This window comes from Salmo salar, chromosome 14 (assembly GCF_965601325.2).
Source record: "Salmo salar chromosome 14, fSalSal1, whole genome shotgun sequence".
NCBI lineage: Eukaryota > Metazoa > Chordata > Actinopteri > Salmoniformes > Salmonidae > Salmo > Salmo salar.
Genome location: NC_138304.1, coordinates 68,282,102 through 68,294,837, shown reverse-complemented (window position 1 = coordinate 68,294,837; position 12,736 = coordinate 68,282,102). Strand labels below are relative to the sequence as shown.

General features: G+C 41.8%; 1 protein-coding gene across 1 annotated transcript in view; it reads left to right on the top strand.

The window, feature by feature from the left end:
• Positions 1-6,904, top strand: part of LOC106570046 (syndecan-2-A) — a 31,591-nt gene extending 24,687 nt beyond the window's left edge. The window contains exons 4-5 of the mRNA XM_014141974.3: positions 1,453-1,582; positions 6,558-6,904. Of these exons, the coding sequence (XP_013997449.1) occupies positions 1,453-1,582; positions 6,558-6,721 (294 nt within the window). The 3' untranslated portion in view covers positions 6,722-6,904. The remainder of the gene's footprint in view (positions 1-1,452; positions 1,583-6,557) is intronic.
• Positions 6,905-12,736: the final 5,832 nt, after the last annotated feature.

Genomic DNA, 12,736 nt, shown 5'->3' with positions numbered 1-12,736 from the left:
TGTACATTATGCATTATGCTGGATTACTGAACCAACAGCCATAATCTCACATTTTGGAACACTATCAACTCTTGGAACCACCATAATGTATTGGGGGATTATTTCCTAGGTAAGGGGCAGTCACTTCCCCGTAAGCCAAGTCAAGGACACAGGTTTGTTATCAATAGTGGTCCCTTTCCTGTTCCCCTAGCCCCTTCAATCATTACGGATCTGAAGAGACTAGGGATGGATGTCAGCAATACGACCTTGGCTATTTGCATTTCGAAACAACCCTAATTAACCAAATATGGTCAAAATGTCACCCCTTTAAAGCCTGTGGGGAGTATACAATGCCGTACCATGAAATACGTCGCAACCAAAAAAAAGCAAATCCCCCCCCCCCTAAAAAAAACCCGTTTCTAAACTGAAATAAAGGTGCCAGTCTAATGTCAGAGATTGAGTACAACCAAAAGGTTTTATTTGGAGAGACGACCATTAGGACAATTAGTTGCTCTTAGCAATGGAAAATATACTCACCAATAAGCCCCCATCCTCAACAGCGCCCTCCTGTAGGCGTATAGGCCGACATTGCTGTTGTGTCGAATGAACGAGTCGTGCGTACCACCTGGCCACCTTGCCACCACATTCAGCAGCGTCTTTTGCGCATCACATAACCTATCAACTGCACATTAAGAGTGGAAGCCTTTTCTGTTTCACAGAGTTGAACTCGTTTTGGGATGGTGCTTTTATGGCCACGTGGGTGCCCTCTATTGCTCCGTTTCTATTTTGGAACCCATTGATGGTAAAGAAATCCCTCTTGACTTCAACCTGTTGTGTGATGGTGTATGGAGATTGTACTTTTGTTTTGCTGAGGATTGCATCCAAAACATTGGCTCATCGAGGGCTGAAAGATGCCGATTGGCAAGCTCCTGCTGAATAAGTGCCCGCAGCCAAAAACCCAAGGGTGGATAGCACGTCTCTAAAAATGCAATCTCTGCGAAACGCAGCGTGTGCTGAATCTTCCAACAGAGCAAGATTAGCCTCTCATTCGATTTCCCATTATCTTGGACTTTTAAAGTGTTTCAACAATAGTTTCACTTGCACACGTGCCTCTAATTTAACAAATGATGGATTGTTATCGTAACAAATGCACTGATGTGGTCAAATGTAAATACAATTACATTTTTTTTGAATGATTACTTATTATGACATTTTCAACATTCTACTCTTGACAAACAGTTCCCTTATTCCACCACTTGGCACTGTGCGTACACATGGTCACGGTTGTGCATGAATGTACGCACACTCTCAAGCAAACGTTGCTAAATCTCACACTTTGCGTGGAAGTGATCCCGCGCGTGATTTACGCCCAGATTTGTGCCTACGCATGATTGACAAATGAGGCTCCAGGCCATTATGTTGGTACGGAACCTGTATCCCTCAATCTGTAACTCTTTCATTCTCTCCTCCCAGCCCCCTGTACCCGTCACAGAGGACGAGCGTAAGAACCAGATCACCAGCACCACCGGCGTCCCCAGCTCCCCCCTGGAGCCCATCGAGGTGCGCTCGGAAAACCTCTTCCAGAGAACAGAGGTGCTGGCAGGTATGTCCCGAAACCACACTGGGGTTTGGTGGTTTGGACAGTGGACACAGGATGCAGTCCTTGCACCTGTGTCTACACGTCTACACTAGACTACTGTTTGTGATAGACTAGAGGTTGATTATGAGTTGTGAGCTATTAAATGGGAAATGAGGTTGAATTTCTTATACAACAAACCAGGTTTCCATCTAACCTTTTTATGCGCCTAAAGTACTTAAGCTTTATGCTATTTTCGAATATATATCGAGGGTCTTATTCTGGTGACGTGACGGTCGATACTTGGCTGCTGTTTGACAAATATTTTTTGGTTTTCACAGCCCCTTTACTTTTTCCCCATTTAGTTGAATTTAAAATTGATTAAATAGAGGTGTTGTGTGTCACTGGCCTACACACAATACCCCATAATGTCAAAGTGGAATTATGTTTTCAGAATTTTTTACAAATTCATAGAATGTTTTTGATCTGAAATGTCTTGAATCAAGTAATACATCTCTTCATTTTGGCAAGCCTAAATAAGTTCAGGAGTAAACATTTGCTCAACAAGTCACATAATAAGTTGCATGGACTCACTCTGTGTGCAATAATAGTGTTTAACATGATTTTTGAATATCTACCTCATCTCTGTACCCCACACATACAATTATCTGTAAGGTCACTCACTCAAGCAGTGAATTTCAAACACACATTCAACCACAAAGACCAGGGAGGTTTTCCAATGCCTAGCAAAGAAGAGCACCTTTTGGTAGATCGATAAACATGAAAAAGCAAACAATGAATATCCCTTTGAGCATCGTGAAGTTATTAATTACACTTTGGATGGTGTATCAATACACCCAGTCACTACAAAGATACAGGGGTCCTTCCTAACGCAGTTGCCGGAGAGGAAGGAAACCGTCTCAGGGATTTCACCATGAGGCCAATGGTGACTTTAAAACAGTTACAGAGATTAAACTGTTGTGAACTGCTGTGAAAGCATAAAACTGAGGATGGATCAACAACATTGTGGTTACTCCACAATGCTAAACTAAATGACAGAGTGAAAAGAAGGAAGCCTGTACAGAATAACACTTATTCCAAAACATGGATCCTGTTTGCAATAGGGCACTAAAGTAAAACTGCTAAAATTTTGCTAAGAAATCAACTTTGTCTGAATAAAAAGCGTTATGTTTGGGGAAATTCTAACACGTCACCGAGTACCACTCTTCATATTTTCAAGCATGGTGGTGGCTGCTTCATGTTATGGGTATGCTTGTCATCAGCAAGGGAGTTTGTTAGGATAAAAAAAACAGAATAGAGCAAAGCACAAAATCCTAGCCACGTATGACAAGCCAGCTAGAGTCATAGTACGGATGAAGCCTGAGCTAGAATGTGAAGCTAACTGAAGCTGGTTTTATAAAAGTACTATACTCAGTGCTTTCCAACAGACACTGGGAGACAAATTCACCTTTTAGGAATACAATAACCTAAAATACAAGGCCAAATATACACTGGAGTTGCTTATCAAGACGACATTAAATGTTCCTGAATGGCCTAGTTAGTTTTGAGTTAATTTGGCTTAAAAATCTATGTCAAGACTTGAAAATGGCAACTTGACAGAGCTTGAATCATTTTTGAAAGAATAATGTACAAATATGAATATAAATAAGACCAATCCAGGTGTGGAAAGCTCTTAGAGACTTACCCAGAAAGACTCACAGCTCTAATCGCAGAAAAAGGTCCTTCTACAAAGTATTGACTCAGGGGTGTGAATACTTATGTAAATGAGATATTGGCTCAAATAAATAAAAAACATGTTTTTACTTTGGCATTTTGGGGTATTGTGTGTAGATGGCTAAGAATTGTTTTTATTTAATCCCTTTTGAATACAGGCTGTAACATGACAAAATGTGGAATAAGTCAAGGGGTTTGAATACATTCTGAAGGCACTGTAGGTAGTCTATCCACACTGTATCTGTGTGCTGTTGGCTAGAGGGCATTTGCCAAGACCAGAGTGAGCACATTCGCTATATAACACAATATTTTTTGTGACAACACCATCAGTAGAGTTCTCTTTCTTTTTTATTCAGAACATTGGAATTTAACTGCAAAAGTTGTTTTTATGTGCATTATGTCATCTCTCACAGTACATTTGATGGAAAAACATCTCTGGTGGGAAAATGCGCATTTTGTTTTTATGCAGGTTTTTGAATATTCACATTAAAATCTTTCTCCAATTGGATGGAAACCTAGCTACTGTCAGGTTACTGGACTGCCGTTTGAATTCTTCATTGAGCTCTTGATTACGTCTTTGATTATGAAGTAGCTCAGGTGCCATGCTTGGATCGATGCCAAAACGTGTCTACTTGATGTCAGGCACATTTAGTTGGCTGCATCTTCGCTACATCTTTATCTTTAGGCACTTGTGCAGCAACTTCATGTATGTTCTGCAAAGGGACTCTTGATGGAACGCCTAATCATCTATTATACAATCGTTTTAACATTGATGTTATACATTTAGTTTATTTCCTGATCATTCCTTAATCATGCTGTTACTGGGTCTGGGTAGTAATGGCGCAGTAACGCACATCTAAGGGGGATTTCTCCCAACGTCTGTCAAGCTCTCTAAGCTCTCTACAGCTTCTGAAAATAACCAGTTTAATATACAAACTAAATTACCCCTCAGTGGGACCTTCCAGAGTTCATAACGCGGTTTGCTACAATTTAGTGTTTAATTCCCTTCTAATGAAATGCAAACTAGGGAAATTATCTGACTGGAAATCACAGTCACTCATGCAGTTTTCCCTTCAGTGTCAGAGATACACATGTAGTGTGCTACAAATGGATTGGTACTTTAGTTCTGCTTTGTTGTGACATCCGTCTGTTAGTTCCTGTGAAGAAGTGAAATGGATGAGGATGAGTTAGGACGTCAATATAGTTGTGCTGGAAATACACTACATGGTCAAAAGTATGTGGATATCCCTTCAAATGAGTGGATTTGGCTAATTCAGACACACCCGTTGCTGACAGGTGTATAAAATCAAGCACACCGCCATGCAATCTCCATAGACAAACATTGGCAGTAGAATGGCCCATTCTTAAGAGCTCAGTGACTTTCAACGTGGCACCGTCATAGGATGCCACCTTTCCAACAAGTCAGTTTGTCAAATTTTTGCCCTGCTAAAGCTGTCCCTGTCAACTGTAAGGGCAGTTATTCTGAAGTGGAAACGTCTAGGAGCAACAACGGCTCAGCCGCGAAGTGGTAGCCCACAAGCTCACAGAACGGGACCGCTGAGTGCTGAAGCACGTAAAAATCGTCTGTCCTCGGTTGCAACACTCATTACCGAGTTCCAAACTGCCTCTGGAAGCAACGTCAGCACAAGAACTGTTCGTCGGGAGCTTCATGAAAAGGGTTTCCATGGCCGAGCAGCCGCACACAAGCCTGAGATCACCATGCGCATTGCCAAGCCTCGGCTGGAGTAGTGTAAAGCTCACCACCATTGGACTCTGGAGCAGTGGAAATGCATTCTCTGGAGTGATGAATCCCGCTTCACCATCTGGCAGTCCGACGGATGAATCTGGGTTTAGCGGATACCAGGAGAACACTATGCCCCAATGCATAACATTTGGTTGAGGAGGAATAATGGTCTGGGGCTGTTTTTCATGACATGGGCTGGCCCCTTAGTTCCAGTGAAGGAAAATCTTAACGCTACAGCATACAATTACATTATAGACAATTCTGTGCTTCCATCTTTGTGGCAACAGTTTGGGAAAGGCCCTTTCCTGTTTCAGCATGACAATGCCCCCGTGCACAAAGCGAGGTCCATAAAGAAATAGTTTGTTCGAGATCGGTGTGGAATAACTTGACTGGCCTGCACAGAGCCCTGATCTCAACCTCATCGAACACCTTTAGGATGAATTGGAAATGCGACTGCGAGCCAGGCCTAATCGCCCAACATCAGTGCCCGACCTCACTAATGCTCTTGTGGCTGAATGGAAGTATGTCCTCGCAGCAATGTTCCAACATCTAGTGGAAAGCCTTCCCAGAAGTATGTGGAGGCTGTTATAGCAGCAAAGGTGGGACCATCTCCATATTATTGACCATGATTTTGGAATGAGATGTTCGACGAGCAGGTGTCCACGTACTTTTGGTCATGTAGTGTGTATCCCACAAAACATCCATCTAGTTAGTTTCCTTTGCTCATTTGGATTTTTATGTTTATTCCAAAGTTTGCCATTTCTAAAAGTTACATCCAAACTTGAATATTTGTCTAACTAGTGTATTTCAAAATGTCTCAAATGATCTACCCTGTAGACATGTGAGGCCCTGACTTTTCAAAGTCCGTCTGCTAGGTATACTACTCTTTTCATTTGATTTCAACTACTGTCACGTTGGCCACATCCACTGAAACCCTGGCCTTGACAGGGCTGTAAATACTGTGGATTAACACAATGTAAAACACAGAGACCAGAAGGGCCCAGCCCACTGTGCAAACGGACGTGGCTAGCTAACCTCCTCCCGTCCTCTATACCTCTAATTTTCCTCTTCCTGTCCCCCATGGCTCCCAGAACTCTAATTGTCGTCATTTCATGTACATTTATCCACTCCACACCGAGGCACTGCACGGTTTCCAGGAGGGTAATTTGCTGGAAGAGTGGCAGGTTTCTTTTTACCCATGGGGCCGAGGGGCCAGTCCAAGATGTGGAAATAAAACTGAAGCAGAGGGGAGATTGTTTCGTCATGAGAGCCCTAAAACAGATTAAGGACTATAAAGAAGCCTCATACAAGTATCAATGGGAAAATTACAAAAGCCTATGTAAAGAATTAGCACACAAGAAAAAAGGGCAAGATCTGGGAGTAATATCGAGTAGCTTGACAGGTAGATTGCTTACGAAAGGGTACAGTGCATTCAAAGTTCCCTCTCTAGATGCTGTAAGCTTCAGTGTCCTCTGAATAGCCTTTGACCTCTAACCTCTGATCTCTCCTGCTCTCTGTCCACAGCTGTCATTGCGGGCGGAGTTATTGGCTTCCTCTTTGCCATCTTCCTCATCCTCCTCTTGGTTTACCGCATGAGGAAGAAGGACGAGGGCAGCTACGACCTGGGAGAGAGGAAACCCTCTGGGGCAGCATATCAGAAGGCCCCAACCAAGGAGTTTTATGCCTAAAGCCCCGCCCCCTCGCAAGAAGATTGACAAATCACAGTGACAGTTTCTGGCAGTCCATGAGAACGACAAAAGCTGTTAAAATACAACAACATCAAAAAAAGTTAAACATTTATTGAGGAAAAAATACATAAAGGAAAGCTTTTGCATAGAGTATTGTAATTAAGACATTATCTTTCTTCTTTTTTTAAATGAAAAGCCAAGCATTGCTTATTTTCTGGCAAATCTCAGTGTATTTAAACATTTTGTGTATTATTTGAAAAGGCTGAAAAAAACTAAACAAAAATCACAATCTGCAAAGGTGAGAAAAACTGATTCCATCTGTCTTCTGTCAAAGGAGCTGTTTTTAGTCACTGACTACTATTTAACTGTAGCAGTATGTATTTGTAAAGAATATTTTTAAAAGTGGAAATAATTGAATATAATTATTCTGTATCAATCCTACTTCATATTTTTTTTTTCATTTTTGTCCTAGCATGTCTGACATTGATCTCTAAAATGTGTATTTCATTAATTTATCTTTTTTTTCTCTCAGATGTAAAAAAAAAAAAATATATGCCTTTGTAGTTTTCATGAAGTTCTTTCGTCTTCATATTAACGCTGATAACGGTCAATGTAAATGTTCTCCCTTCAGGTTACAATGTTTATTTTTTTGCTCTCAAACCCATCTAGTGGAAAGTGAGCATTTAATTTAATTTTTGTTTGTCTTGTTTTGTTTTCTTTCAATGTTTCTCTCGGTCAAAACCATTTCTTATACAGCATACGTGTTTAATAATCGGGAATCGGTCTTTAAAAGCTAAGATGTGGCAGGGGCTCAAGAAAAAGATATAAGATCTACTTTACAGTATGTCTTGTGGATGTTTATTTCATTTTATTTAATTGCATACGACTTTTCATATTGCACATTCACTGCATTGCTCCTCTGCTGGTCTCGTTAAGCTCTGAGTGTTTAGTATATTTGGGGTTAAATTTGGCTCAGGGGCGTTGGCTCCCTTCCACCCCCCCCCCCCAATATTTCCCCCTAGTTTACTTTGCCTGTACCACCTCCCCCTCTCACCCCCACCACTCTGTCCATCTCCTCATGGTAATCAGATTGGACCAGAGCCAATGGACCTGTCGGCCCCTCCCCTTTTTCTCACTCCGCTGTGTTGCCAGCGCGCCCAGTGTTTTTGTCTCCCCGTGTCGATGGTTTAGTCAGGAGATCCTTTTTGACGGCCTGTTATGTACTACTGGACACGCACCAGCTGCCAATTGAAATGAGTCAGCTCTGTGCGGATCGCGGCGATGTTCCCAGTGGTTCAGTACCAGTTGTTAGAGTGAAATGGAACTTTGGATCCTTTTTCTAAAGCTTCAAGTGTTGTGGTCAGTCAATGCATCTCGATTTGAGATAATCCCAATACAGGTGCTGGTCCGCAAAATTGCTCTGTTTTCCGGGGAAGAGCTTTCCTGAGAGCGATTATCAGACAGTGTGAGGTTGGTTACCAAGAACAAAACATATACCAAGAACGGTACATCACGGCAACCTGTTGTTGCCATCACCCTTTCTCATTAAAACGGCCACCTCTGCATGAACCTGCAATGAGGAGAAAGGTACAACAGATAGTGAAGTTTCCTTTGAGATGTTGAGTAATGTGAAATAGAAGTTGTGAACTCTGAACTCCTACCACCCATCTGAGGCCATTTTCCTCCATGCAACCCTTCCTCCTCCCTCCCCACTCTGCTATTCCCTCCAGCTTCTGCCCTCTACCTGCACCCCCCCCCCTCTCAGCTTATAGAAAGGAAGGTACTGAACTGCATAAACAAAACCCAAAGACGGTATTCTCACCATCACTATACATATTCCCATTATGGCCACATTTCTTTCTTTGTTTTAAAAAAATATATTTGTATTTCTATTAGAGCTCTGACCATTGAGTCCAATTGCTTATTAGTATATGAAAAGATATATTATATATACAAATGTATATTCACCAATGTTTTAAACCTTCAAAGTGCCTACCATTTGGAAATGTACTTGCTCTCTTGGAGAGAACAAGGAGGTTTGTACATTACACCAGGAGGATGATGATAATGACTGGCATTTTTTTTTTTGTCTTACAAAAGCAGACAGTATTGTACCTATACGTTGAAACAACACTACTGAATAAACATTGTGGCCTAATATCGATCTCAGTGTCTTTTCTCTTCACTGTTTTTCCTCCCTCGGGCCACAATCAATGACCGAGGAATACTGTATACTGGTCTCCCAAGACGCCATTTTACAGATGCTGATATCTAGGTAGTGATTAACATGAACTATATACCATAAAAGCCTGCATTACTTATCCATCAGCACATATTTCGCCACCCTATAACCGATAAATAACTATTTGGCTTTGATTTGGGATTATCAGTGTGATGACTAATCTTTATGAGCGATGGACGGAGCATTATCATTTTACTGATCTAATCTGAATGGGTTCTGGATTGAGATTAGTATAATGGGGATGTAAAGTGCTAACTGGGGGATTATCCTGCGTCTGGTTTCCATATCTGTTACAGTAGTGACATAGTGCTCCTGAGGCTTCCGGATCCGTCATAGATGACAGGTTAAAGAGCATCTGAAATCTTGGCTTAGAGTGCCAGCGCACTACAACTAGCATGTGATCAAGGTTAGTTCATTCAGAATGGGGTTACTCACGCTCCAGTTGAATAATGGCTGCGAGGACCTCCATGCTTCAAAGTGTTGGGATTGAAGAAGCCATTTGTATTCTCTTTGAAGAAGTGGGAGGATGCGGGATGTGGGTGTGCTTTAGTTGGTAGCGTGGGAGAGTACCGTATGTGTGTTTGTGTGTCTTTTCTTGCTTGATCAATGGGTCAAGGAAGACATGCTATCACTGGTTGAAGCACGGGTTGTTTCGCTGTACGAATACACTTCTCTATACAGAACAAGGTCAGTATATGTCAGTATGTGATATTTGCCCAAAAGCGATACATGTACAACACATCCAAAAGAGAAGCTTCTCAATAGAATAAAGCAGAGATTCAATACTATCTCGACACATCCATCCAGTTTCCCCCACTTCTGTTTGTGTGCGACCACAATGTATAACCCCCTGAATGGTGCACTCTGTTTGTGTTAGGGTTAGTGTCAGAGTGTGGAACATAAATTCATGACCCTCTCAGTAGGAGAGAGAGTAGGGAAAGGGGTTTAGGTGAATATCAATAGAGGACAAAAGCTACTCCGTCTCTCTCTGTCTATCTCTCTCCCTCTCTCTCTCTCTCACGCTCTGACACAGAACTAATTCAATAAAGAGGCCGGCCATCAACTGTTAGTGAGCGCCAAACCATGCAGAAACTTCTAGGAAATGGCGTCCAAAGTAAACACGCTGTCAAGCCTAGTAAGGACTCATGGCTGGAGGCTAAGCCAGGGCTGGTGTGGACCCATAGCACCTCAGTGAACCAAACACAGCCAACCAACACACCACTGGGCCACTGCGCTGTACTATATAGCCATCTGTATGGCCACAAACTGGGGCAAACACCACAGGAACCTTACTGGACAACACCTATCATTGCCAAACATCTGTGCCAAGAAAAGGTGGTTAGAATGGTTGTATGGATGGATGGATGGTATTATTAGGCATCAGTGGAAAGAGTTTAGTTCTAAGCTGTTCTGTGCCAAATTGCAAGGTAGCTAAATGACTGCATTTCTGGACTGATACTTCACCCGAATTGACCAGACAGTTCTAATACCAAAGTCAGCTGAAAATGGTGTAATGAAGTGTGACTACACCACAGCCGCCCTATAAAGCACACCGAGCAAACTAAGGCCCGTACAATTTATGTACCAAATTGTTTTTCTTCTGGCCTAAACTTCCAACAATATAACCTCCGGTACACCTTCAAACTCCCCACTTATAGCTTCATGCCACAACAAGTACCCTAAAGGTTAGCCTACACGTTTATAACGCTCTGGCGTAAACGCTGTTTACCCACCCTTTTTTTCCCCCGCTACATCACTCATGCGGTCAGAATGTTTCTCTCGATTGCCCACTTTTCTTTATTCTCAGGATTGCGAGAAAGTAATTCAAAGAGCTGTTCATTTGTTGAAGACACTTTATTGGATTCAAGTTTTGACAGGCGAGGAAGTGAAAAGGAAAAGAAAAGCAGTCTCCCACTGCAAAATGGCCTGATACTGTAATTGGCCCCTGTGGGGAGGTGAACTACTGTTTCCTCCCTGTTGATTGTACCAACGAGGCATAAGAAATGTATGGATACGGTGAATGTTGTCTTCTAAGGTTGCGCAACAATTTCTATAACACATACAGTACCAGTCAAACGTTTGGACACACCTACTCTTTCAAGGTATTTTTTTATTTTTACTATTTTTTACATTGTTGAAATAATACATATGGAAATAATACATATGGAATCATGTAGTAACCAACAAATGTCACGTCCTGACCAGTAAAGGGGTTATTTGTTCTTATAGTTTGGTCAGGACGTGGCAGGGGGTGTTTGTTTTATGTGGTTCAGGGTGTGTTTTGTGTATGTGTTTTTATAGAGGGGTATTTGATTTATTAGTCCGGGGTTTGTTAGTCATTGTTCTATGGTAGTATATTTCTATGTTCATTCTAGTTTTTTGTAGTTCTATGTTTAGTTTATTGGGGTTGGACCTTCAATTGGAGGCAGCTGGTTATCGTTGCCTCTGATTGAAGGTCCTATAAATAGGTATGTGTTTTTCATGGGGTTTTGTGGGAGATTGTTCTTGTTTAGCTGTTTGCCTGACAAGACTGTCAAGTTTGTTTGTGTTTTTGTATATGTTATATGTTTTCCTTCTTCACCAAATAAAAGAAGATGAGTGTACATTTTCCTGCTGTGTCTTGGTCTCTACCCTACGAAACCCGTGACAACAAAGTGTTAAACAAATTCTTCAAAGTAGCCACCCTTTGTCTTGATAACAGCTTTGAACACTCTTGGCATTCTCTCAAGCAGCTTCATGAGGTAGTCACCTGGAATTCATTTAAATTAACAGTTGAGCCTTTTTAAAAGTTAATTTGTGGTATTTCTTTCCATCTTAATGCGTTTGAGCCAACCAATTGTGTTGTGACAAGGCAGAGGTGGTATACAGAAGATAGCCCTATTTGGTAAAAGACCAAGTCCATATTATGGCAAGAACAGCTCAAATAAGCAAAGACAAACAACAGTCCATCATTACTTTAAGACATGAAGGTCAATCAATCTGGAAAATGTCAAAAACCTTGTTTCTTCAAGTGCATTTGCAAAAACCATGAAGCGCTATGATGAAACTGGCTCTCATGAGGACCGCCACAGGAAAGGAAGAACCAGAGTTACCTCTGCTGCAGAGGATAAGTTAATAAGATTAATTAGAGTTAACTGCACCTAAGATTGCAGCCCATTCTTCATAGAGTAACAGACACATCTCAACATCAACTGTTCAGAGGAGACTGCGGGAATCAGGCCTTCATGGTCGAATTGCCGCAAAGAAACAACTACTAAAGGACACCAATAAGAAAAAAAGACTTGCTTGGGACAAGAAATACAAGCAATGAACATTAGACCGGTGGAAATCTGTCCTTTGGTCTGATGAGTCCAAATTTGAGATTTTTGTTTCCAACCACTGTTTCTTTGTGAGACATAGAATAGGTGAACTGATTATCTCCCCATGTGTGGTTTCCACCATGAAGCATGGAGGAGGAGGTATGATGGTGTGGGGGTGCTTTGCTGGTGACACTGTCAGTGATTTATTTAGAATTCAAGGTACACTTAACCAGCATGGCTACAACAGCATTCTGCAGCGTAATGCAATCCCATCTGGTTTGCGCTTAGTGGGACTATCAATTGTCTTTCAACAGGACAATGATCCAAAACACACCTCCAGGCTGTGGAAGGGCTATTTGATCAAGACGGAGAGTTATGGTGCTGCATCAGATGACCTGGCCTCCGCTGAGTGAAGTAAAAGCAGCCAACAAGTGCTCATTATATGTGGGAACTCCTTCAAGACTGGTGGAAAAG